Source organism: Giraffa tippelskirchi, chromosome 11 (assembly GCF_054371585.1).
Source record: "Giraffa tippelskirchi isolate mGirTip1 chromosome 11, T2T-mGirTip1v1.2.pri, whole genome shotgun sequence".
NCBI lineage: Eukaryota > Metazoa > Chordata > Mammalia > Artiodactyla > Giraffidae > Giraffa > Giraffa tippelskirchi.
In genome coordinates, this window is record NC_137285.1 from 134,881,641 (window position 1) to 134,904,884 (window position 23,244).

Genomic DNA, 23,244 nt, shown 5'->3' on the forward strand with positions numbered 1-23,244 from the left:
AAAGGGGGGGGCAGGAAAAACTATTACTCCACTTTAGAACATTCTGATATGTTTCATGTTAGCTAATATGAAAGGCTAAGTTTGCCTTTAAGTTCCCTGATGGCAGCTTCTGAATCCTGTATATACTTGCCTCTTTCTACAGTTTTCCCTAGAAAAGAACTGTTTCTGGGGGAAAGGCAAGGTAGAATACATGACAGTTTAGTTAGAGCCAGAAAATGACTTTGAATGGGCCTCTGGCAATAGGCCAAAGAGTTTTGATTTCATCTTCATTTTAAGAGCAAAAGCTTACTAAGATATATATTTATGTGAAAGTGAAAGTGAAGTGAAGTCGCTCAGTCGTGTCCAACTCTTTGTGACCCCATGGACCGTAGCCCACCAGGTTCCTCCGTCCATGGGATTTTCCAGGCAAGAACACTGGAGTGGGTTGCCATTTCCTTCTCCAGGAGACCTTCCCGATCCAGGGATTGAACCCAGGTCTCCCACATTGTAGGCAAACGCTTAACCGTCTGAGCCACCACGGAAATCCTGGGAAATAGGCAATTACACAAAATACAGGATTGGAACCAAAATTTGTTTTCAAAATGTGAGGTTTTGACATTTGGAGGATTTCATTTCCAAACTCTTAATTATATATAATTACAAAAAAAAAAAACTTTTATGTTTCAGGAAAACATACTTGATCTTAAGATAAAATTCATGTCACTTATCACAAAGTTAGACAGTCAAGTAACAAAACAGAAGCAGTATTTACAAATGTAGACTACATGAGACACTGTGAAGAACCTTGTTAATAAACACAATACATACTTTTACACACTACATTTCAAAAATGAAGCATTTGTGAACAGTGTGGTAAAGGTCATAGTGTTGAAAACCTTCAATTCAAAGTTGGTAGTGTTGAAGACTAGATTTAAGGTCAAGGCCATACTGATAGCTTTAAATTCAAGGTTGTGATGAAAACTCTAAATCAAGGATAGATTGTCTAAGAAAGGACAAACAACTGGCAGTCAGGCTATTTAGTCAGTTAGTTCCCAGTAGGTACAAAATATATAGGAATCACTAAATGGATTAGCCTAATTACAAATTCTGTTCATTTCTAAATAACTTATAAGTCTTTTCACAGAACCATTCAGTCACATAGTTTCTCTCTATCCTTGTGTAGGTATTTCTGATTCAATTTAAATCCTCTTTCAAACCAATTCCCTTCCATTTCCATATTTTTATAAGTATAAAATATTTTTAAATAAAGAAATGTCTGTTCCTTAGCTAGATAACTATCCTCCCATTAACTCCTAGAAGAGAAAAAAGATTCCCATTTCCTCCTCTGCCTCAAAAACACAAAGCAAACCCAAACAATCCAATTCCCAAAGTAGCATCGCACAGAACCCAGGGCCTGGCACAGTACTTCATGCTAGTCTTCCTGCTATTAATATAAGCTGAGAACAGTTTAGTTATTGACATTGTTGAGACATCTATTTAAAAGGCTGGATTCATCCCAGGGCTTCCATCAGCAGAGGCTTGCTAAAAAAGGCGAGAGCAGCGGCGTCTTCGAATGGGAACATCAAAGACTCTCCTCTGTCTCTCTTCCTCATCGTCATCAGATTCATCCATGTCTGCCGAATCGTCATCGTCTTCTTCCTCCTCCTCCTCTTCTTCCTCTTCCATCTCTTCATATTCATCAGGACCCATTTCCTTGAAAGAGAAGACAGTCTTTTGATAAGAACTTCCATCAGTTTTTTTTTTTATATAATACAAATTCTCATTTACCTAGAATCTAAACAACTGGGCATGCCAAGTATGAATTTTTATAAACTTCTCATTGAATTTTATACCTTTTTATAGAATCGTACAGACTTTTATACACGTTCATGATGCACATATGTTAGGATTCTAGAGTATATATGCCATGACAAGGTTTAAAATGCTCAATGTGGTTTTCACAGTAAATATATTTCGTTAATAGAAGTTATTTTTTACATGGTGGTTGGTAATTCACAGAAGGTAGCAAACAGACCACTTCTAACAACCCAAGATAAAATTTTACTGAATTTATTAACATACAGTGGAACAATGCTTTATTAACCTGCGTGCTTACAGAAACGAGGATATAAAAATATAAGTAAGTTACGACCTCTGCTGGTAACTCTTATGTACTGTCAACAAGAGGTCTAGTAAGACAACCTCCTTCAGTAGCCACTACTTTCAAATTAACTTGTTGAAGACTATCAGAATAAGGCAGCAGTGATGTTGAACATCCAGTATCTGCACGTCTCTTGGACATTTCTGTTCCTTTTAAGCAATGTCTCTAATCGAGTCTTGACTTACTCTGCTGTTGGTTTTCTGTCTCATAGGTTTTTGAAGACTCAAGAGAGGAGCTAGTATAATTGGACAGGATTCTGAACAGCAAGGAGGACCTAGCTGTTACTGTGGGAAGTACTGGGAAACTTGGGCTGTGATGGCAGCAAAAGTCCTTCCCCCATGGCCTTTATGGCATGGCAATATGCAGCACCCCACGGCCCCACGATGGCGTCTCTAACCACTCTCCCCTATCCACTGTCCTCCAGCCACACTGGCCTCCGTGCACTTCTTCAGACACACCAAGCACCTGAGTGCTTCAGCACCTCTGTACTTGCTGTTCTGCTTGCAACACCCTTCGGCCACACATCACCCATTTCCCTCTACTTCTTTCAAGCATAAACTCAAATGTCACCAAGGCCTTCCCTCACACATCTTTGTGTTAGAACAACCCAACAGTACACTTCTTAGCACCCTTACTCTGATTTTTCTCCAGAGCACTTATGACTCCTTGACATAAGTGAGGAGTGTATCTTTACTACACTTTGTCTCTTACAACTACAATGTAAATTCCAAGCCAGAGATTTCTTTTTAATCTCCTCAACTTTCTTCTCTTTTATTTTTTATTTTTATTGAAGCATAATTGACAAACAACATTATATTAGTTTCAGATGTACAACATAATGATTCAGAATCTGTATACATTACCAAGTGATCACCACAGTAAATCTAGTTAACATCCATCGCCATACATAGTTACAGAGCTTTTTTTGTGTGATGAGAACTTCTAAAATTTACTCTCTTAGCAACTTTCAAAATATGCAATACAGTATTATTAACCATAATCACCCAGCTGTACATTACATCCCTAAAGGCAGAGATTTTCACTATGTTGTTCACTACATTTTCCCCAGCACCTAGTAGGTACTCAATAAATATCTGTTGAGCAAGCAAAGTAATGAATGTGGGAGAAAGGAAATGTCCCTTAGAATTTGTCAAAATAACTGTCACTCAGGATTTATTATAACACTAACAACAACAGAGAAAATATACATAAATATAACATTTCATTACTTTTATCTTTTGATTTTTCTTATTCTGGGAAATACTTTAAAATTCAGTAGAAGGTCCAAAAGGGGGAGAAGATTAAAGCCTAGGAAACTCTGAAACATTAAATCCAGGTAGTATGATTATTAATTATCTTAAGAAAAGAACAGAAAAATTGTTAAAAAAAATCAATGTAGATAAAGAGGAAGATTGCTGATAATATCAGACAAAAGTGTATATACAAAAACAGTAGAAGGAAAAGGGAGCACACAGACAAGAATGGAAATAAATAAACAGCAGGAGCCTCTCAAGTGTCCAAAAACAAACTACCTAGACCAAGAAAAGACTTACGACCAACCCCCCCAAAAAATTTTATAGCAGCATTCAAAGTATAAAACAAAGAGTAGTATTAAGAACGATAATACACCGTTAGGGGACAAATGAGGACAACTCAACTTCTATATCAAGAAAACTAATCTTGAAATAGGAAAGGTACAATACAAATACAACACAACAGAAATACAATCCCCACTGCCTCTTTCATGCTGATTAGAAATAAGTGCAGAATTCTCATTTAATTTTATTGAGTTCTCATCCTGGAGAAAGAGAAAACATTTTCCACAAGGGAGATCAAGATTTTACATGCTTCTTTGTGGTCGGGAGGAAACTAAAACTCTCAATAAGTAAGAACATAGTTAAGAGAAGGTTGAACATGTAATGAGTTTATTACCGTAATTGGAAATTATAAATTTAAAAATTTTAAACTTTAAAAAAGGAGTAAGTAAATATAAAATTTCTGTTTTTATTTCTAATATGATAAATGCTGTATAACCCACGTAAGCAAGAGTTCTTTGGAGTCCTCAATAACTTGTAAGAGCTTAGGGGGATCATGAGACTGGAAAGTCTGCGAACTAGTGTACTTAAGTAAAGACTACTCTATCCTCACCCTAACAAACACAAAAAGCAAGCCCCAACGGGATCAACTGACTCAATAGTAACTTAACTGGGCAAACTGCCTGCGCAAACAAACGTCAACGCTCTTTACACTTTAGGTCAGGAATATATAGCAACTTTAGGGCAAGGAATATTGTCACAGATAGAGGTTTTATAACAATAAAAAAAAGCACTTCATTAAAAACACATAACAATCCTAAAGATATTTGCATATAAGTAAAATACATGAAACAAATTTAAAAGAATAAAAATTCAGAATTAAAAAATAGACATACAGTTGGAGATTACAACAATCATCTCTCAGAGAACAAACGCATACACAAAAAAGATCAGTAAATATAAAGAAGACTTGAAAAACAATCAATTTGACTTGCCATTTATTGAATAATATTCCCCAAATATCAGAATACACATTCTTTTCAAATATACAAGGATCATTTACCAAGACAGACCATACTGCTAGCCCATAAAACATTTAAAAAAGTTGAAATTATACACAGCAAGTTTTCTAACCATAACAAAACTAGAAAGTAATAACCAAAAGGTAACTAGAAAAGCTCCAAATGTTTGGAAATCAATACATTTCTAGAAATATACACAGATCAAAATTAAATTACAAGGGAAATCTGAAAATAGTTTGAATTAAATGTTAATGAAAACAAACACATCAAAATTTGTGAAATGCAGCTAAAACAGTGCTTAGAAGGTCTAAAATCAATCATCTAAACTTCTACTTTAAGAAGTTAAAAAAAAAGAAAAGAAAAGCAAATTTAACCTAAAGTAAGTGGGAGAGAAATAAAGATAACTCCAAAAATCAATGAAATAAAAATGAGCAAATAGAGAAAAACAGTGAAACCAAAAATTGTTCCTTTAAATGATCAATAAAAGTGATAACCCCCTAGCTAAGGTGATGAACAAAAGAGAAGGTGCAAACTACCAATATCAAGAACAAAACACTATGTGTAACTGTAGCTCTTATAGGATGTCAAGGGAATATTGCAAATAGCTTAATAGAAATAAATTCAGTATTTAGACCAAATGGACAAATGCCTTGAAAGACACAAATTACCAAAAGTGAAATAAGGAACAGAAAATATGAATGTTAAAGAAATAAAATTCATATTTCAAAATGTCCCCACAAAGAGAACTCTAGCCCTAGATGACTTCACTGATAAACTGTATCAAACATTTAAGGATAATATCAATCTCATACAAAAATGGAGCTACTCAAAAACGGAAGACTGTTATAGGAAGTAGAAAATTCACAGTGTTGGAAATACACATTGGAAGGGAAGCTAAACTTCACTTCCAAAGCTAAGACCGCAGATTCTTTTCACCAGAAATACCACAAGTATTAGTGGTGGAGTCTCATCACCATCCTTTTCTTTCCAAACTGGAGTTGGGAATGTATCTAAGTCATGTTAACATCATGTCTATCTTCCCAGACTTATTTTGGACCCACTCATCAGGGTCACCCCAGGAGCTAGAGAGCTTTTTTTAAAAATATCTGACCCCTGTGACTTGATTACATTCTGGATATGCAATTCATGTGGTATTCCTATTGTATTACTGGAGCATGATAAATTTCTTTTAATCATTTTATAGCTGGTAAGACTGGGGTTACTGTTATACCCGTCATAACCCTAGAAACGAGATTTTAAAAACAGGACTAATTGAATTAGGAAGTTATCCCAAAGAGAGACTACTAAAAGTACAAGTCTACCCATTAAATCTCCTTTGTAATGATTTTATAGGATATTTGTATTACTTTTTAAAATTGGGAATTTTAGCAAAAACACAGTAAGAAATTGTTTCCCCAGTCTTCATGAGATAAAGGCAACTCTAACTGGTCCGGTACAGTGACTCTCATTAGGCAGCAAAACTGTTTCTGGAAACTGGAAAAGACACTGAACTTAAAACCAGTAACTACTTTATATGGAGGATACAGGTCACTACACGTTCATTCAAAGTCACAGACTATGCAACACCAAGAGTGAACCCTAATGTAAACTATGGACTTTGGGCGATAATGGTGTGTCAAGGTAGATTCGTCAATTGTAACAAAGCTACCCCTCCGCTGGGAGATATTGATAATGGGCGTGTCTATGCATGTGCTGAAGCATGGGAAATCTCTGTACCTTCTGCTCAATTTTGCTATGAATCTGCTGAAACTGAAACTGAATCTGAAACTGCTCTAAAAAATCGTTTCTTTAAAACAAACAAAAACAACAAAAAGATAACAGTAGAGTTACTCTGATTAAAGAATATGGAGCCTAGTTTACTTACTGTCCACCCCCACCCAATGTATTCACATATCCCCCCATCCTCCAAAGATATCTCCCTCAAAATCTCGAGGGTTCTCTGAAATACCATTTGCAAACTATCTGTAAGACCCTCTGTGGAGTTCACGCTACAAAGTCATGTAAATCAACACCAGAGGAGAATTTAACCTACCAATCGAGCTATAGACACCCTGAATGTCGGACATGCCATATGGAATCGGGGAATGGCGACATTAAAGATCTTGTCTTTAAAGTAAAGGAAATGGAAGGTATAATATCCTTCCATATAGCCTGATGTTGTAGAGAATGTGGTACAACTTGTATACTCATATACCCGGCCTGGGCTGATGATTGGAAATTCACCTGCGGAGAAAACAGCAACAATAAATCAAAGTATAAAATTTAATTCTTCATTATAGCAAATAAGACATGTCCTCTTTAAACTATATTCAAGTAAATGCATAATTGGAAACAATTTTTAAAGGAAATGTAACAAAATGGTAACAGTGATGGGATTATGCGTATTTTGACATTTTGTTGTACTCTCCAAATGCCTTACAGCGTATATGCAAGGGGGTAGGGGGGTGATATCTAGTAGAGGAATAGAAACCAAAAACGGAGAGGCATTGAAGACACACTCTTTAAGACATGGGTAATAAAAACTGTCAGACTCTAATTCAAACAGATAAGGATAATTTAAACGTTTAAAAGTAGCAAGAGACTAAAACATAAAACTCTGAAGATGCATCTTCAGCATTTGGCCCAAAGTGCAGTCACAAGGGAGACAGGCCTCACCCCACAGACAGGATGACTGAGGAGGGTCACAGCTTTAACAAAGCTCTTTAGCACTAGCCCCTGAACAATTCCTTAGAAAGAGATGTAGACTATGACTCTATTTGTGGCAATTAATTAAAACAAATTTAAACTGAATCCTACGTATGCTTAGGACCAGTAACCAAAGTGCATTGCTTAAGTAATAATAGTTTCCTGAAGTGCAACAAAAGACTGAAGAATCTGAGGGCTCACACACTTATACTACTCATAATTTTTTAAAAAGCCAAATGTCAATTGTAATCAGAGGCTAGAGATGATTGACAATAAAATCTCTGCTATTAGTGTTAGCACTTCCCCTGAAATTCAAAAAGATGACCAGTATGAAATTTATTTTCTTTTTCTGTCCTATACCTTTTAACCCTATAGAGTATGATAATGAATAATTTTTCAGCTAAAACAAATAAGTTAAGAAGGGAAAGCAAGAAATCCATTTGATGCACAGAATGGAAACTCAACCCCTGAATGATTGAGTTTGCTATCCTTTTAGAAAAGCTCATGTTTAAGGTACTAAACTGATAAAATAATGACCTTTATACATTATATTTATTGTATTATAGTTAGGAGAAAAATCCAGAATCTATAGTATCTTTCACATTGAAACACAGCTATTAAAAAGATGCCGTCTTATCCACTACAACATCATGTATTTACCAAGCAATTGTATGTATCACATATATACTCTCCAAAATGTCTCAGAAGCAACTGATGTTTAAACTCAAATCTTGGGTTACATACCAGCTACTCCAGGTCCTTGAACTTCTTCCACATCACCTTTAGTATTTGATATGCTCCAGTAAGGACTGTCTAACCACTCCCATTCTTCTCTTAGGAACTGGAACTAGCAAAGGGTTCCTGTGAGAGGGAACCCGACATGACTCTCTAGGGGGAAGCTGAACTGAGTCGACAGTCTAGGGAGACAGGCAGGAGGTGTGCAGGTGTGTGGAGTGAGAGGAAGAGAGGGGGGCGAGCTGCCTGGGCTCCTTGTGGCTTCCAGGCCCCGATGCCAACAGGCCTGAGGCCCATGAGGGGACATGTGATGTGTCTACAAATGCTCCTCTGCTCCAAGGGCCTCTGGTGGGGCAGCAATCTCAGGACTCTGACCACCTCACCCCAACAGGGACAGAAACAGACGAGCAACCCAGACCAGCCAACCACATTTGCTCTCCAAGGAACAAATGTGATTGGAGAAAACAAATGTGGTTGGAGCCAAGTGTCCAGTGGCAGCGCCATATTCCTTTCCTCCTAAAGCCCTAGACACCCCCTTTGTTTCTTTCTCTTGCGTTAGTTTCTACTGTTTGTAACCACCAACCCTACCATCATCCCCTCTTGTTATTTAAGTGAGCTGCTTTGAGTGGCCTCTTTCCCCTACCACCAAGAGCCCCTAGAATGTGTCATCTTCCAGCTTGGTGTCATGGATGTATTTTCTGGATTCCTCTCTAGTTACTTTGCCTCTGGTCGCTGCACAGATACCCTTCTTGGATGTGCTGATGCTCAGCTGTGGACGGGATGGAAGCCCTCTCTTTGGGGCACCACCTACAGAGGGGCCGAGTCCTTGATCTCATCTGAAGTGGCGGATGTGATGCTGCCTGGGAGAGACGTGTTTGGCCCTCACTAGAAAAGAATCACCCTCTTCCCCAAATTGCCCCCAGCCATGCTCACCCCCATCACTTTTGTAGAGCCCTGCAGATTCAACTAGTAGCTCAGCAGTGAGCAATGGGTCCTAAATAGGGTGGAAAACAGTAATTATGACTCTCATCTGAGAAAAATTTCCCCTCTATCATCTTGATAATTTTCTCCCACCCATGAGAACATGTCTCTATCTCCCAGATGATGAGACAGGCTCAGAGAGGTTGAGTAACATTCCTAAGGTCACATATCAGGGTGGTGACAGGCTCAAGATGTCATTGAAAGGAAAAGGCCAGTGTGCATAAGGCACCAGTACAGCCTTCACCTCCAGTGAGAGGGAGACTTTAACGCAGTGATGACGTCTGTCTTCCTCCTGCTCAAGAAGCCAGGCCCCTGCAGGCACTGGGTCCTGCCTGAATCCTTTGGCCATAGCATAGGGCACAGGTTATTTGGTTGAGGGGGTGGCAGGTTTTCCCATCACACTTGAAATCTCTGCTTCTCTCAGGACTAATGATCCGTTGATGGAGCAGTCATGATGCATATATCTGGTTTCACCCTCTATCAGATTTGCTGTTCCATCTAGCTCAAACAAGTTACCACTGGAAAAGATGAACGTCACTCCCCCACCCACAGGCTGTTTCCTCTGCTCGCCCTCTACGCTGATGAGAGTACAAGCTGCTAATCTGATTGGCTGAGGTCCCGGACATTCCCTGGGCCCTGCATCATCAGTGGTTGAGACTCCATGCTTCCACTGCAGAGGGCACAGTTCGGATCCCTGGTCCAGAGGAACTAAGATCCTGCAAGTCCAGTGGCCAAAAAAGAAAAGCCTGCCTTCATGAGCTGATATGACTAGGCTCTTCATTCCTACCTCTTCCATGTGGGTAACCAAGTGGGTAGACAAGCCAGAAGCAGCAGGGAGCTTCAGTCATACCTTCAGCCCAACTCTGAATGCTCCAAAGCAGCTTTCCTTCTAGCTCAGCTATCAATGATTTTTCCTGTTTATCTGGAGATGTGTCCGTAAATGTTTAACAACCAACTTTTTATGGAGATTGGAAAAGGTAGAGAGGACAAGAAACACCCTGATTTGTACATTTACCAATTTCCACAGTGTAAATACTCTCACTGTGGCCAGTTTCAAGACATCAACACAGACATTACTCAGAAGGAATGTAACATTAGTTCACTGTTATATAGTATTTCCACTATACAGACACAAGAGCCATAAATAACTTTAAGAGCATGGGTAATTGTAAAATGGAGCAAAATAACTAGGGAGTGCTGAATTTTGAATATTTATTACCTTCATTTTAAATACTGTTTAACTGTAAGTTGATACAAGTTAATTTTTAACAATGGCTGTATTTAACAACCAGCTTACAAAATTCCTCAAAATTTAACCATTGGCTTTCATGAGCTGTTCCAGCTGGCTCCAGCATGCCACTGCATTTATTATTCCGTGCATATGGTGTTTGCTTCACCTGGACCCTTATCTTGTTTTCAATTGCCAAGCATCTTTCTCTTTGGTATACAGCCTCTTCCATTCCATTCTGTTCAGGATGGACTGAGAATCACAAGACCTGCCTCCTCCACCATGCTGATAACAGTACCTGTGGCCAAAGCCATGGGATGAAGGGACAAGCGATGGGGCTGAGTGTGGGCATTCCTGGGACCTTGACTGTGATACCATAAGACTGTCAACTCCATTCTCACTTGGGAGACAGCCCACTCCCAAACTATGTCCTCCCGGTATTGAACCTAATGTTTCCTTCTGGTGACTCACTAGGGCTTCCCCTATGTCTGTGCCCTTTTATGCTGCAGGAAGGCCTGGGAGACCCTTGACAAGCCTGACTTCCAATCCTCACTCTGCCATTCCCTAGCCCTGTGCCCAGGGGTGGAGGAGGGGGTAAATCACGACACCTTTCAGAATCTCTGTCCCCTCATTTGTAAAACATGTCAAGAATGGTTCCTATATCACAACGTGCTAGTAAGAATTATTATTTTTAGCCATGCCATGGAGTTTTCTGGACCTTAGTTCCCTGACCAAGAATTGGACCCGTGCCCCGTGCAGTGAAAGCACGGAGTCCTGGTACTACTAAGAAGTAGACTGTTCATGTCAACTGCCTCCCTCTGTGCCCAGTATGCGCTTAATTGGTGGCCAGTTTTATGAGTCTGGATGGATGGGGGTGGGGGGCAGTGGAGGCTCTGGAGAAGAAATGGGAAATGCCCCCCTACCCCCGGGCAGCTCTGCCCTCCTTGAGGTTGCTGCTGAGTTTTCCTGACTCTCATTAAGAGCCTCCAGCTCCCCTCACTGGACTTGCCAGCCTGAAGTTTTCTAGAACAAGGGAGCTTCTCTTGCATCAACCAGCCTGGAGTAATGGGAATCGAGCTTCCTCCTAGAGAGGGGAGACAGGACCTGGAATGCCCAGGGTGGGAGGACTCCCAGGGGTTGTGAATTCTGGGGTTGTGAACTCCCACAGTTGTGAATTCTGGGGGACTGTCCAGACTTTGCTCACCCTATACTGGGTTTTGGAAACACTGAAATTCATTGCTAAGGTTTAGAACCTGGGGGCTTTGGCCTGACATTGGGCCCACACTCCTGCCTGTGGGCAGCAGTGGCTGAAACGCCCCCGCAGTCGGGCAGCAGCTCTGTGGCTGGCCAGCCTCTGTCTGGCTCCCGGTACCCATGCCCAGGGTCTCCAGCTGGGCCTCACAGACATGCACGCTTGTGCCCTCAAGCTGGTGGTCGCTGCACAAACTCTGGGGCAAGTGTATGTAGCCTCTGGGGCTCCCACCACCCCATCTGTCATCATCAGGTGATAACCTCCTGCTATCAAGGATAAACCATCTCTGCTTCCATCCAAAGCCAATCTATTGAAAACCCAGGGCTTCCCTGGTGGTTCAATGGTAAAGAATCCACCTGCAGTATGGGAGACCTGGGTTCAATCCCTGGGTTGGGAAGCTCCCCTGGAGGAGAGCATGACAATTCATTCCAGTACTTTTGCCTGGAGAATCCCCATGGACAGAGGAGCCTGGTGGGCTACAGTACATGGGGTCACAACAAGTCGGACGTGACTGAGCAACTAAGCACATTAAGAATAAACCATCTCTGCTTCCATCCAAAGCCAATCCCTCTACTATAAACTAGACCTGACCCCTCTCATCCACTCAAGGACACCATTCCAGCAATTCCTCCTCTCTCTGAAGCCACAGGTTAAATCCATTTCACCTGTCTTCACTAATCAAGGTTGTTTTAAGACTTGCATGTCCTCCCAGCAGCATGAAGGCTAAACAGTAAGATGTTTGCCTGAGTTATTGCCCAGAAACTTGGAGGCTAATTTCATCTGAATGGGTTAAGATTGGATAGGACCACTGACCCTCTAACTGGGACTACACCAGGGTCCACTCAGGACCTTTTTGACATCAGAGGGCCCAAACCGCCACGCTCAAAACGTGCAGAGGCGTGTAGCCGAGTTACACCTGCGCAGGAGGACAATTCCTGCATCTTTTCCCAATCACATCCCCACATTCCCCACACCTCCAGCTGATCTGCATCATCTTTATTCGTAATCCTATAAATACCCCAGCCCCTTGCCTTTTGGGGGCAGACTTACTACTTGTACTTTCAGCCTCTTCTCCAGCTGTCTCACAAATAAGACCTCTTTTTGCTGCAAACATTGGCATCTCACCATTTGGCTTGCTGTGCATCAGGCAGAGATCTCTTCTATTTGTCAGTTTTTCTCCCTCTACGGGGTCATTTCTCCTTTCTTAAAAAACCCTTATCTCGACCCTGCTTGCCCTGCCAGTTGTTTCCATCTCAGCTCTGAAGCTAAGCTTCCTATAAAGGCATCTACCTCCTATCTCTAATTCCTCTCCTCCCATTCTCAAACTAACCGCAGTCAGGCATCAACCCCTTTTGCTCAACTAAAACTGCAAAATCACCACAAACAAAATCCTGTTGCTAAATCCAGGAGCAAATGCTCAAGTTCCTATTGACCTGTCAATGCTATTTGTCAGACCCCCTCCTCTTCTCCCTCCTATTTCACCTGTCTTTGAAGACACCTGGCTTACCAGCTGTTTTTTAGTAGATAAGTTGCACCCAACTCTTTTGCGACCTCATGGACTGTAGCCAGCCAAGCTCCTCTGTCCATGGGATTCTCGAGGTGAGACTACTGGGGTGGGTTGCCATTTTCTTCTCCAGGGGATCTTCCCGACCCAGGAATCGAGCCATGTCCCCTGCATTGGCAGGTGGGTTCTTAAACTCTGAGCCACCAGGGAAGCCTGGCTCACCAGCTACTCTTTTCCATTCTCCTCTGAAAGAAGCCCAAACTTCACAGATTCTTTAGCTACGATCTAGGCTGCTGGCATAGTGAAGGCACAAAGGGGTGGAGAAGCTAAGCACCCAAACGTTATACTTAGTGGAAGATTTGGGTTTTGTTTTTCAGGCTACACTGTGTGGCATGCAGGATCTTAGTTCCCCAACCAGGGATCAAACCCATCTCCTCTGCATTGAGAGCATGGAGTCTTAACCACCAGGGCAGTCCCTGGAAGATTTGTTCTAGATCAAAGATTTGTTCCATCAACTATGTTATCCTTTGTGTGCTCGTGCCACCAGGCCCTTGCTCCTCACCATAGAGGCAGTACCTGGCAGCAGGGGACCCAGCAAGGGGGAAAGGGCAGGAATACTGCACCATTGCTTCTCACTTAGCTGCATTAATTCCAACAACCTCCTAACTGTTTTCTCTTCATCCTTCCTTACTCTGTTCTCAACATAGCACAAATCAGAACCTGTTACTCAGCAGCTGAAAACTCTACTTCCCATCCCACTCAGAGTAAAAATCCCCAGGTCCTTACCATGTTTGTAAGGTCCCATGCGAATGGACCCTCTCTGCACTCATCCCTTACTCCTGCTCCAGCCATCTTCTCTCTCTGCTGACCCCCAGACCTCCTGGCGTGCTCCCACCTTCAGCTTTTGCACCTGCCCTTCACCCCGAAATGCTCCCCTAGGGTGTCTCCTGGCTATCGCTCTCAATCTCCGTCAAGCACTGTTTACATATTTTCTCTTCAAGAAAGTCTGCTTTCCTCCCACCCTCCTGACCATCCTCATCCCTACTTTTTGTTTTCCCCTTAGCCTGTTATCTTCTGAAACCATATTATGATTTACTAATAATATTTGCTATCTGTATCCCCATCCCCAATCCCAAGAGCCTAGGAGGGTGCCTAACACATAATAAGCACTCAAGGATTCGACTATATGAATGTCTAGGAAGGACCGTGCCTTTCATCAGATTAGCAAAGAGTTTTGTGCTCCAAAAAGCATTTAAAAATTATAAAACATTTCCAAGGACTAAAGCTGTTTGAAACCAAACCAACCCCTTGTTCCAGTCCTCAAAGAGCCTTTCTGAGTAGGGACATGGCAACAGAACCAAATATATGTTGCCCTTGGCTTTTTCCAATCCCCCCGACTTGGCAGTGTGAGGGATCCCCTCCTCTCCTGGTCTTGGAAACCCCTGAATGCTGGCTGGGCAGCAGCCTCCAGCCCCCATGTGAGCACTCCCCCCAGCAGTGGACAGACAGGAGAGAGACCATGAGATTTACCACGCAAGTGGGCACTGTATGTGGAGTACGTGCTGGGAGCAACGAGAATAGCAGTAAATACAAAACAGAAAATAACGATCTTTGAAATGACAACAAACGGAACACATTATCTAAGCACTACCACCTAAGGAGGCGGCTGCCAGGCTCTGGTGGGCAGCTCCTCAGGAGAGAGAGGCCAACTTCTTTCCAGGCTGCCTGGTCTTCAGGCCTTGTAACTTTTCATCTTTCAGCGTCTTCAAGAATTTATCTGCAGGAGACCAAAACAAACTTAGATGTAGGAGAGAGGAGGGCTTTTTTCTAACACTTCCAAAGCTAGCTTTGGGAAGCAATCATGTGCTTCCCCACATGAGTCCCAAACCTATTAAGACCCAAGATGGGTGGCGGGGGGGAACCCTAAGAGCCAAAACATATCCAAGTGGAGAAATATGTGGTTGAGAAATCCAGGACTTGGAAAGTCCAAGTATTCTAGGAGTTTTCTTCTTCAGGCAGTCGGGTAGGTGACATCCGAGAGTGCCTGATGAATTGGGGACTGTTCCCATGGCCACATGTACCTAAACATGTAGTTTATTTCACAGTGGTGGGGATGGTCTTTCTAGACCCATCTGCCCTCCTCCAGTGGTCAAGTGCTAGCCTTAGCCAGACCAGGTGTTGGCAAAGACAAAGTCTGTTGAAGAGCTTATGGCTCCTGAATATTCCTGGTCCTTCTGGGAGTAAAACGGGGTTTAACAGCTTCACTCTGGAACAGGGAGGACTCAGTCAGTTTGCACACTAGAGGAATCCTGCCCACATAGCACGCCTGGTCCACCCTGGTCTGTCTAAGACTTTAGACCTAAGATCAGATGGCAGAGGCTGTGACTCTGGTTAGAGGGCAGCCAGGGGCGTCACAGGAGGTGACCTTCCAGCACTGAGAAATGGAAGACCCCAAAGCCCCTCAGTGAGCGTCCTCAGCCTTCTAGGTCTTGCACGTCTCCCTAGAGATCAAATGACCCTCACCTACTTCCCCTCCTTCCACTGAGGACCCCAAGTTAAGATAAACACTGAGTCAGGCCTCTAGAAACAGGAGTTGTCTTGGGGGTGGACCCCCCAGGGTGGTTGTACTACTGTGCAGGAGGCTTAAAATTCAACCTGGGGGTTGTGATGGACCGAGTTCCAGGTTTAGAGCTCAAAGTAATATAAAGGCTCAGGGCGGAGGGAGGTTGGAACTTGGGGCAAAAGGGTCCAGATTTACGGTGGAGGAAGAAATTGATTGAAATCCAAGATGAAGTGTCTGGATTCCGAGGGGGCGGGGGAGTATCGGTTTGGGATCTGGGGTTCCTGGGAACTGGAGTCTGAGCCTAAAGGCCACACTGCGGGTGAGGGGCTCAGGGGCCACGGAGCCAAGGAGGGAGCCGCGGCAGGCTAAGGCGCCGAGGTCACGCACAGCGCTGGGAGTCGAAGCCGTCCCCAGTTATGGTGAGCAGCTCCAGCTCCTTAATCCGGATCTCCAGCTCGCACAACTCCTCAGGGTGGGAGGCAGAGGCTAGCCAGGAGGTCGTGGGGCCGGGAGCCAGCGGGGAGGCCGCTGCCTCGGGCCCCGGCGGTGGAGAGTAAAAGAAGCGCAGAGGCTCGTAGGGGATGGAGGCCAGGCCGGAGGGCCAGGGCGGGGGACAAGGGCGCTCACTAGGGGGACCCAGGCCGGGGGGCGGCGGGGGCGCTGGGGCCGAGGGCGCCTGAGGCAGGGACTGGCCCGCCGCCGCCGCCGCCGCCGCCGCCGCCGCCGCCGCCGCCGCCGCCGCCGCCCCTCCAGCCTTCAGCGGCACGAAGAGCTTCTTCCAGATGTTGAAGTCGCTGAGCGGGGACGAGGAGATGCCGCGGTCGTAGAGGGACGGGAAGTAGAGGGGCGGAGCCGGTCGCTGGCTCACCGTGGGGCTCTGGCTGCCGCGCCGCCCCTTCGGCATCGTTTGAATGGGAAGCTGCGTGAGAGGAACCCCGTGCCGGGAGACGCGAGCCCCGGCCCGGAGTCGCCGGGATTCCGAGGTTCCACAGGCCACGCCGCGAGGGAGCGGCCCCGCCCCCAAACAGTCGGGATTTTCAGGTCCGGCTGGCCACGCCCCAGAATGTGGTCGCCGCCGCCGCCGCCACCGCCGCCGCCGCCTCCGCCCCCTGGAGTGAGAAGGGCCACCCTAGCAGAGGGAATGGGGAATCGGGCGGATCCGTTCTGTTGTGGCGCTCATCCCCTACCGGCGATCACCCACCGTCCTCGATGACAGCACCTCCACGTCCTCCAGACCCCGGCCGGGTCCCGCCCCAAGACTCCCGCTACCACCCCTGAATTTCACAAGCCTCACTCGCGTTATTGCACCCCTGACTCCTGCTCTCTCATCCTGCTACAACCTCATCCAGAAGTAGGAAGCCGCGAGCTGGTCAGAACTCCGAGGGGAAACTTCCTTCAGGCTTCCTCTCCTTTCATGTGTTTGTGCCTCCGTGTGTGCGGGCGTGCTCAGTCGTGTCAGACTCTTTGCGACCCCGTGGACTGTAGCCCACCAGACTCCTCTGTCCACGGAATTTTCCAGGCAAGAATACTGGAAATGGGTTGCCATTTCCTAGCCACGGGATCTTACCCACCGAGGGATTGAATTTGCCTCTCTTGCCTTGGCAGATGGATTCTTTCCCACTGTGCCACCTGGGAAGCCCCTCTCCTCTTACAGGGAGAAAAAAAGAAAAAAAATCTTAGAAACTTGCCCCCTCCACCAGCAGACTTCGCTTACCACCCCTCCTTGCAGAGAAGTCTGGGGAAACAAGTATCTGACTTCATTCTCTATAACAGAAGAAGCAGATTGATGGGAATGGCTGTTAGAACCAACCCAAGTTTTCACCAAATTTCCCAGTGTTGTGGACAATTCTGGGAAAAAAAGGAGAGAGAGAGCCTCTTATGGATTTGTAATAGATCTGACCTAGGTGTCTTAAGTGAAATGCAGTTTAGTTTTCTTCCAAACATTGCTTATCAGGAGCTAAAAGGCAGTCAACGAACCACCAAAAGGAAATTCTGCAGAGCAACCCTCAAACAGCTCAGTTATTTTTTAAGGTGACTTGGATATACTGCCCAAGGACATGCCCAGTTCATTGAAATGGTAGCCTGTATTAGTCATAGACGGAAGGGGAGTAAATTTCCTTGAAAACTTCTGCCTAATGATATTGAGGTGAATGAACAAAGATGGGTGGGGTCCGGTTTAGGCTGTTGGTCAGTTAAGATCTGAGTCAGATCCAGGTCCACTAGCAAATACTGTGTGCGTGTATGTGTGTGTAGCAGCAAAGCAGCGTCAGATGTCCTGGACTGACGAGTTGCTTGACTTCTAAGATGGTTTTCTGCAAAATAAAAGAACAGGTGGCCTCATAGGGTTCTTTCTGATGATCAGATGGAAGACAATAATGTGTGTGAAGAACTTGTAAACGTATGTATTCTCTCAAATTATAAGAGCAGTTCCCATTGAGGGGCTTGTCTGAAACTAAGAAGCTTTTTCTTCCCATACTCACCTGTAAGCTTCTTGAGGGTGAGGATCTGGCCCAAGGATCTTATAATGCTGGGCATAGAATGGTGGTGGTGGAGTGATTCAGTCACCAAGTCGTATCCAACTCTTGTGACCCCATGGACTGTAGCTTGCCAGGCTCCTCTGTCCATGGGATTTTCCAGGCAAGAATACTGGAGTGGGTTGCCATTTCCTTCTCCAGGGGATCTTCCCAACGCAGGGATCGAACCCAAGTGCCCTGCATTGCAGGCAGATTCTTTACCAACTGAGCCACCAGGGCATATAATAAGACTCAATAAATATTTGGGCACTTTTAAAACAGTGTTATGTATTGTGGGAACTGAAGGAGATCAAAATATACCACCACAAAATACACCGCTTTGCATAAGAATTATTTTAAGTTGAAGTTAATTGAGAAAAAGCAGACACAAGAGATACTCTGTCCTCTCCTTTTCTGCCTAAAAGCAGGGCATAAATTTCCCCTTTTAAAGGTTACAAAATTTCCTTTGTAAAGATAAAATAAATTTCCCTTTGTGAAGGTGTCCCCAACCCCCTCTCCCATGCCAGAATAAGGAGACAACTCTTACCACTGGAAATGGCCCTAACTTGAGTCTGCGTAACAGAGCCTTACCAAACAACCTTTATCTTCCATAAGTTTCCCCCGTTTATTGGGTTGGCCCAAAAGTTCATTTGGGTTTTTCTGTAAGATCTTACTAAAAAACTTGAATCAACTTTTTGGCCAATCCAGTATTTACCTTCCCACAATTGACCTAGAAATGAAAATTCTTGGCAACCCAAACCCCTTTCCCTTTGTCTTGTTCACAGTGTACCACCCTTTGTTGAAATGGTTTACGAGCTCTCAAGCCTAAACACTTCTTTGGGTTTTCACTACTGTTGTGTAAGGCCCACATGTGAGTGCATAATAAATCTTTTCTCCTGTTAATCTGTCTTTTACTGCTTTAATTCTCATAACCCAGCTACTGAACCTAAAGTAATAGAGGAGGTTTTTCTCCACCTCTACAGAACCGTAGTAATGGTAAGAACCAGGGTCTGAGATTCAGACCTGGGACCAAGCTCTGAATCCACTGTGTATTTGGCTGTGTGGGTGAACCTTTCTGAACCTCAGTTTTTCATCTATACAACGGGAAGAGTAATGGTACCTACTTGCTTGGGTTGGCAAGATTAAAAGAGACAATCTAAGTACCTGGGCATAGTACCTATGTTAGCTCTTGTTGTTACATGTTGAAGATCCTTAGAATGGAAAGAGACTTTGCATTAAGTTTTATTAAATGATGTAATATAATCAGATGCTTTTATGTGTATTTCTCCTTTCAAAGAGACAAAGCTTCCAGATGTTTTTTCTTAGCTCCAAGATAATCAAAAGATTTGATACTGGATGGCTTAATCATCACACCATTGTGTTACACAATGGGTTTAAAAAGAGGTTGTCTTCTGTAACAAGCACACCGCAAGAAAACTCAGGTGCCACAATGGGCAAACACTTGAGATAAACCTGAGTTTGGAGGTGAAGTCCAAATGGAGCCATAACAAACCATGGTTGTTAAGACAAACGCCTACAGATTATTTCTGCAAACAAAGGTCCTGGAATTTCAAGTTGCTAAAGAAAAGATAAAGCAGGCTTATGTTCATTTTAAGCAGAACCTTTCTCTCCTGGAGTCCAAAGCTGTTGTATAACCTGCCTCTCCCCCCAAATCCCCATTTAGTGCCATCCTATTGGGCTTGAGGGATTCAATTCCTAACACCCCTGCCCCCTGCTTGCATTTGGAGCTAAGACACACGTAAGGCTTTTTTTGCTGATGAAGTTCAGTCGGAAGACGTGGTTAGAGGTCTGGTAGCCAGCTAGGCTTACTGATACTGCACCTCTCAACTGACCTCACCCACCAGTGCAAGGCCCTGTGGGAAAACCACAGGCTTTGTACACAGAGAAAGGGCCTTCGTGGGCACAGTGAAGAGACTGCCAAGAACCAACCTGACCCTTTCTCTGAACTCTCTAAGCAGGGCTGTCCTTTCTCCTCTCTCTAGAGGAGAAGCGCCAGGACTGTCACTCCTCATAAGACATCAAGATGGAAGTTCCTCCCGACACTGATTTAAACTCTATTTACCTAGTTTGCCTCACTGCAGTTGGAGTTTGTAAATTTTCCATTGCCACATCCCTCTCCAGCCAGGCAGTCCTGGGGTGCTGTCTGCCTGGCTCCCTCAGTTGTGGGACTGCTGAAGATGGTACAGAAGACTTCCCCTGGGAGTACCCTTTCCCTCCATCACGCTAACTCTGCATCTAGATACACTGCTGGCCAGCACACCTTCTCTGGGTTCTCTGCCTCTTGAGGGGTACATCAGGATTTTCCCTGCCCGCCTTGGCTCTGGATGGCTTTTAGGGAAATACAGTGTCTGTGGCTTGGAATATAACAGCGTTGTTATGGAGAGAATGTTTGTGTCCACCCAAACTCACATGAAATGCTGACTCCCAATGGGAGGGTATTAGGAAGTGGTTATGTCCTGAAGACACAGCCCTCATACGTGGGATGAGTGCCCTGAGAAAAGAGAGCTCTCGTCCCCTCCCACCACGGGAGGACACAGAAGACCACTGCCAGTGAACCAGGAAGTGGCATCTCACCAGACACCAAGGACACTGGAGCTGTTATCCGAGACTTCCCAGCCCCCAGACCTGTGAGACAGAAATGTTTGTTGTTTAAGCCACCCAACCTATGGTATTTTTTATATAGCTGCCTGAACAGACTGAGACAAGAGTCAACGCTTGAATCAGGACTCTGTGACTCCGGGAAAATCATGCTAGCTCCCTGACCCTCCGTCTTCTGACCTGTAAAGTGAAGACAGTATCTGCTTCACAGGGTTGATGTATTTGATGAAAATATGATAAGCAGTACCTGGGACGCATCCCTGGTGCTCAGTGAGGTGTGACTGATTAGTATTCACTTCCACATGGATTCCTTCATTCACCATGAGGTCCTGGTAACTTGATGAGAAAAATGGATCAGGAGGGGTCCCTCCTTGAAAATCAGACCCCCTCCAGGTTGAGCCGGCTTCCCTGGTGGCTCAGTCGGTAAAGAATCTGCCTGCACTGTGGGAGAACTGGGTTCATTCCCTGGGTTCGGAAGATCCCCTGGAGGAGGGCATGGCAACCCACTCCAGTATTCTTGCCTGGAGTATCCCCATGGACAGAGGAGCCTGGCAGGCTACAGCCCATGGGGTTGCAAAGAGTCGGACGTGACTGAGTGACTAAGCAGCAGCAGCAGCCAGGTTGAGAAGCCCCACACCCTAGAAGCTGATTCCTTATTGTCCTGCTGAAGACACTGATAGTGAAACCACAGAATGCATTTCAGGATGTAGTGCAGCATAGGTTCTCCCATCTTGGTGCAGAAATAATTCAGTGAGAGGCAGAGTGATAGATTCAGTTCAGTTCAGTCGCTAAGTCGTTTCTGACTCTTTGCGACCCCATGGACTGCAGCACGCCAGGCCTCCCTGTCCATCACCAACTCCCAGAGCTTACTCAAACTCATGTCCATTGAGTCAATGATGCCATCCAACCATCTCATCTTCTGTTGTCCCCTTCTCCTCCCACCTTCAATCTTTCCCAGCATCAGGGTCTTTTCCAATGAGTCAGTTCTTTGCATCAGGTGGCCAAAGTATTGGGGTTTCAGCTTCAACATCAGTCCTTCCAAAGAATATTCAGGACTGATTTCCTTTAGGATGGACTGGTTGGATCTCCTTGCAGCCCAAGGGACTCTCAAGAGTCTTCTTAAGTAACTGAAGCTTCTGAGAAATCCAAGTGGGCAGGAAAGGAAGTGCCATCCTACGAACTTAGTGGGCTACAGTTCTTTAATCAAAGGAAGAGCTGGGGGCGGAGAAGACCACATTGTTCCTCATTCTTGAGCAGACATCAAGCATCCATCAGCTCCTCCTCTACACTGAGCCGGCGAGTTTTCTTATCTCTACATAGTCAAACTTGGAACTGTTGTCATTGTTCAGTTGCTCAGTCATGTCCAACTCTTTGCGACCCTTGGACTGTATGTAGCCCGCCAGGCTCCTCTGTCCATGGGATGCTCCAGGCATGGAGAAGACTGGAATGGATTGTCATGCCCTCCTCCAGGGGATCTTCCCAAACCAGGGATCGAACCCAGGTCTCCTGCATTACAGGCGGATTCTTTACTGTCTGAGCCACCAGAGAAGCCCAATGGCACTACAGAAATGAGAAACAGGTGGTAACATATACTAAAATATGGTAAATCATGTCAAGTTTCAGTAGCATGTCACCTTTCTCCTATATATATGTGTATGTATATATATATATACATTTTTTTTGGCTGCAGTGGGTCTTAGTTGTGACATGTAGTATCTTTAGTTGGGGCATGTGAACTCTTAGCTGTGGCATGTGGGATCTACTTCCCTGACCAGGGATCGAACCCAGGCCCCCTGCATTGGGAGTGCATAGTCAGCCACTGGACCACCAAGGAAGCCCCCACCTTTCTTCTATATTTCTGTTCTTAGTACATGCAGAAAAATCCCGTCTCTAGAATCATTAACTTGATTTTGATGGGTATGATGTAGGTCTTATTCTATCATCATTTTATTCTTTGGGGGCATGTCTCATGCTTCTGAGGCACAGTTTTGTTGCCAAGCAAGTCTGTGTGGTTTTGTTGCTAGGCAAAGCCTGCTTGCTTTCTTTGCTAAGCAAGCCTGCTTTCTTGAGTGATCATTAACTTACGGGAGTCTTCCGTACTTTGTACTTAAGATCCCTGTTGGAGTTAACTATTTAGTCATCTACTTTGTCCCTTTACTCTGTCCCTCTGGTGTGTGTGTTAGTCGCCCAGTCATGTCTGACTCTTTGTGACCCAACAGACTGCAGCTGCCACGCTCCTCTCTCCATGGAATTTTCCAGGCAAGAACACTGGAGTGGATTGCCATTCCCTTCTCCAAAGGAACTTCCCAACCCAGGGACCGAACCCTGGTCTCCTGTATCATAGGCAAGGTTCTTTACTGTTTGAGCTACAGGGAAGTCGTTCCTATGGTAGTAAACATATAAAGAGAGACTACTGTGTACCAGGTACTTGTCGTCACTCACTTTA

The 23,244-nt window shown here is 44.5% G+C and overlaps 1 protein-coding gene and 1 long non-coding RNA gene across 3 annotated transcripts in view; one reads left to right on the plus strand and one right to left on the minus strand.

Moving 5' to 3' along the window:
* Positions 1 to 3,044, plus strand: part of LOC145526294 (uncharacterized) — an 8,080-nt gene extending 5,036 nt beyond the window's left edge. The window contains exon 3 of the long non-coding RNA XR_014068831.1: positions 2,352 to 3,044. This is a non-coding gene — a long non-coding RNA (uncharacterized LOC145526294). The remainder of the gene's footprint in view (positions 1 to 2,351) is intronic.
* Positions 3,045 to 6,869: 3,825 nt separating this feature from the next.
* LOC145526291 (uncharacterized protein C11orf91 homolog) lies at positions 6,870 to 16,579 on the minus strand. 2 transcript variants are annotated; one of them, XM_081541643.1, is made up of 3 exons: positions 16,054 to 16,579; positions 14,758 to 14,880; positions 6,870 to 6,941 (listed from the first exon to the last, which is right to left on the minus strand). In XM_081541643.1, exons 1-2 carry the CDS (start codon positions 16,568 to 16,570, stop codon positions 14,795 to 14,797), a joined length of 603 nt encoding a protein of 200 aa, XP_081397769.1. In that variant the 5' UTR covers positions 16,571 to 16,579; the 3' UTR covers positions 6,870 to 6,941; positions 14,758 to 14,794. The 2 variants fall into 2 exon arrangements, with proteins under 2 accessions (XP_081397769.1, XP_081397768.1); XM_081541642.1 differs by lacking the exon at positions 6,870 to 6,941 and having other exon boundaries at positions 14,629 to 14,880.
* Positions 16,580 to 23,244: the final 6,665 nt, after the last annotated feature.

Coding starts and splice junctions, on each gene's coding strand:
- LOC145526291 (XM_081541643.1), bottom strand. CDS start 16,570: ATGCCGAAGGGGCGGCGCGGCAGCCAGAGCCCCACGGTGAGCCAGCGA. Junction 14,881..16,053: donor CGGCTTCGACTCCCAGCGCT/GTGCGTGACCTC, acceptor GGTCTCCTGCAG/ATAAATTCTTGAAGACGCTG.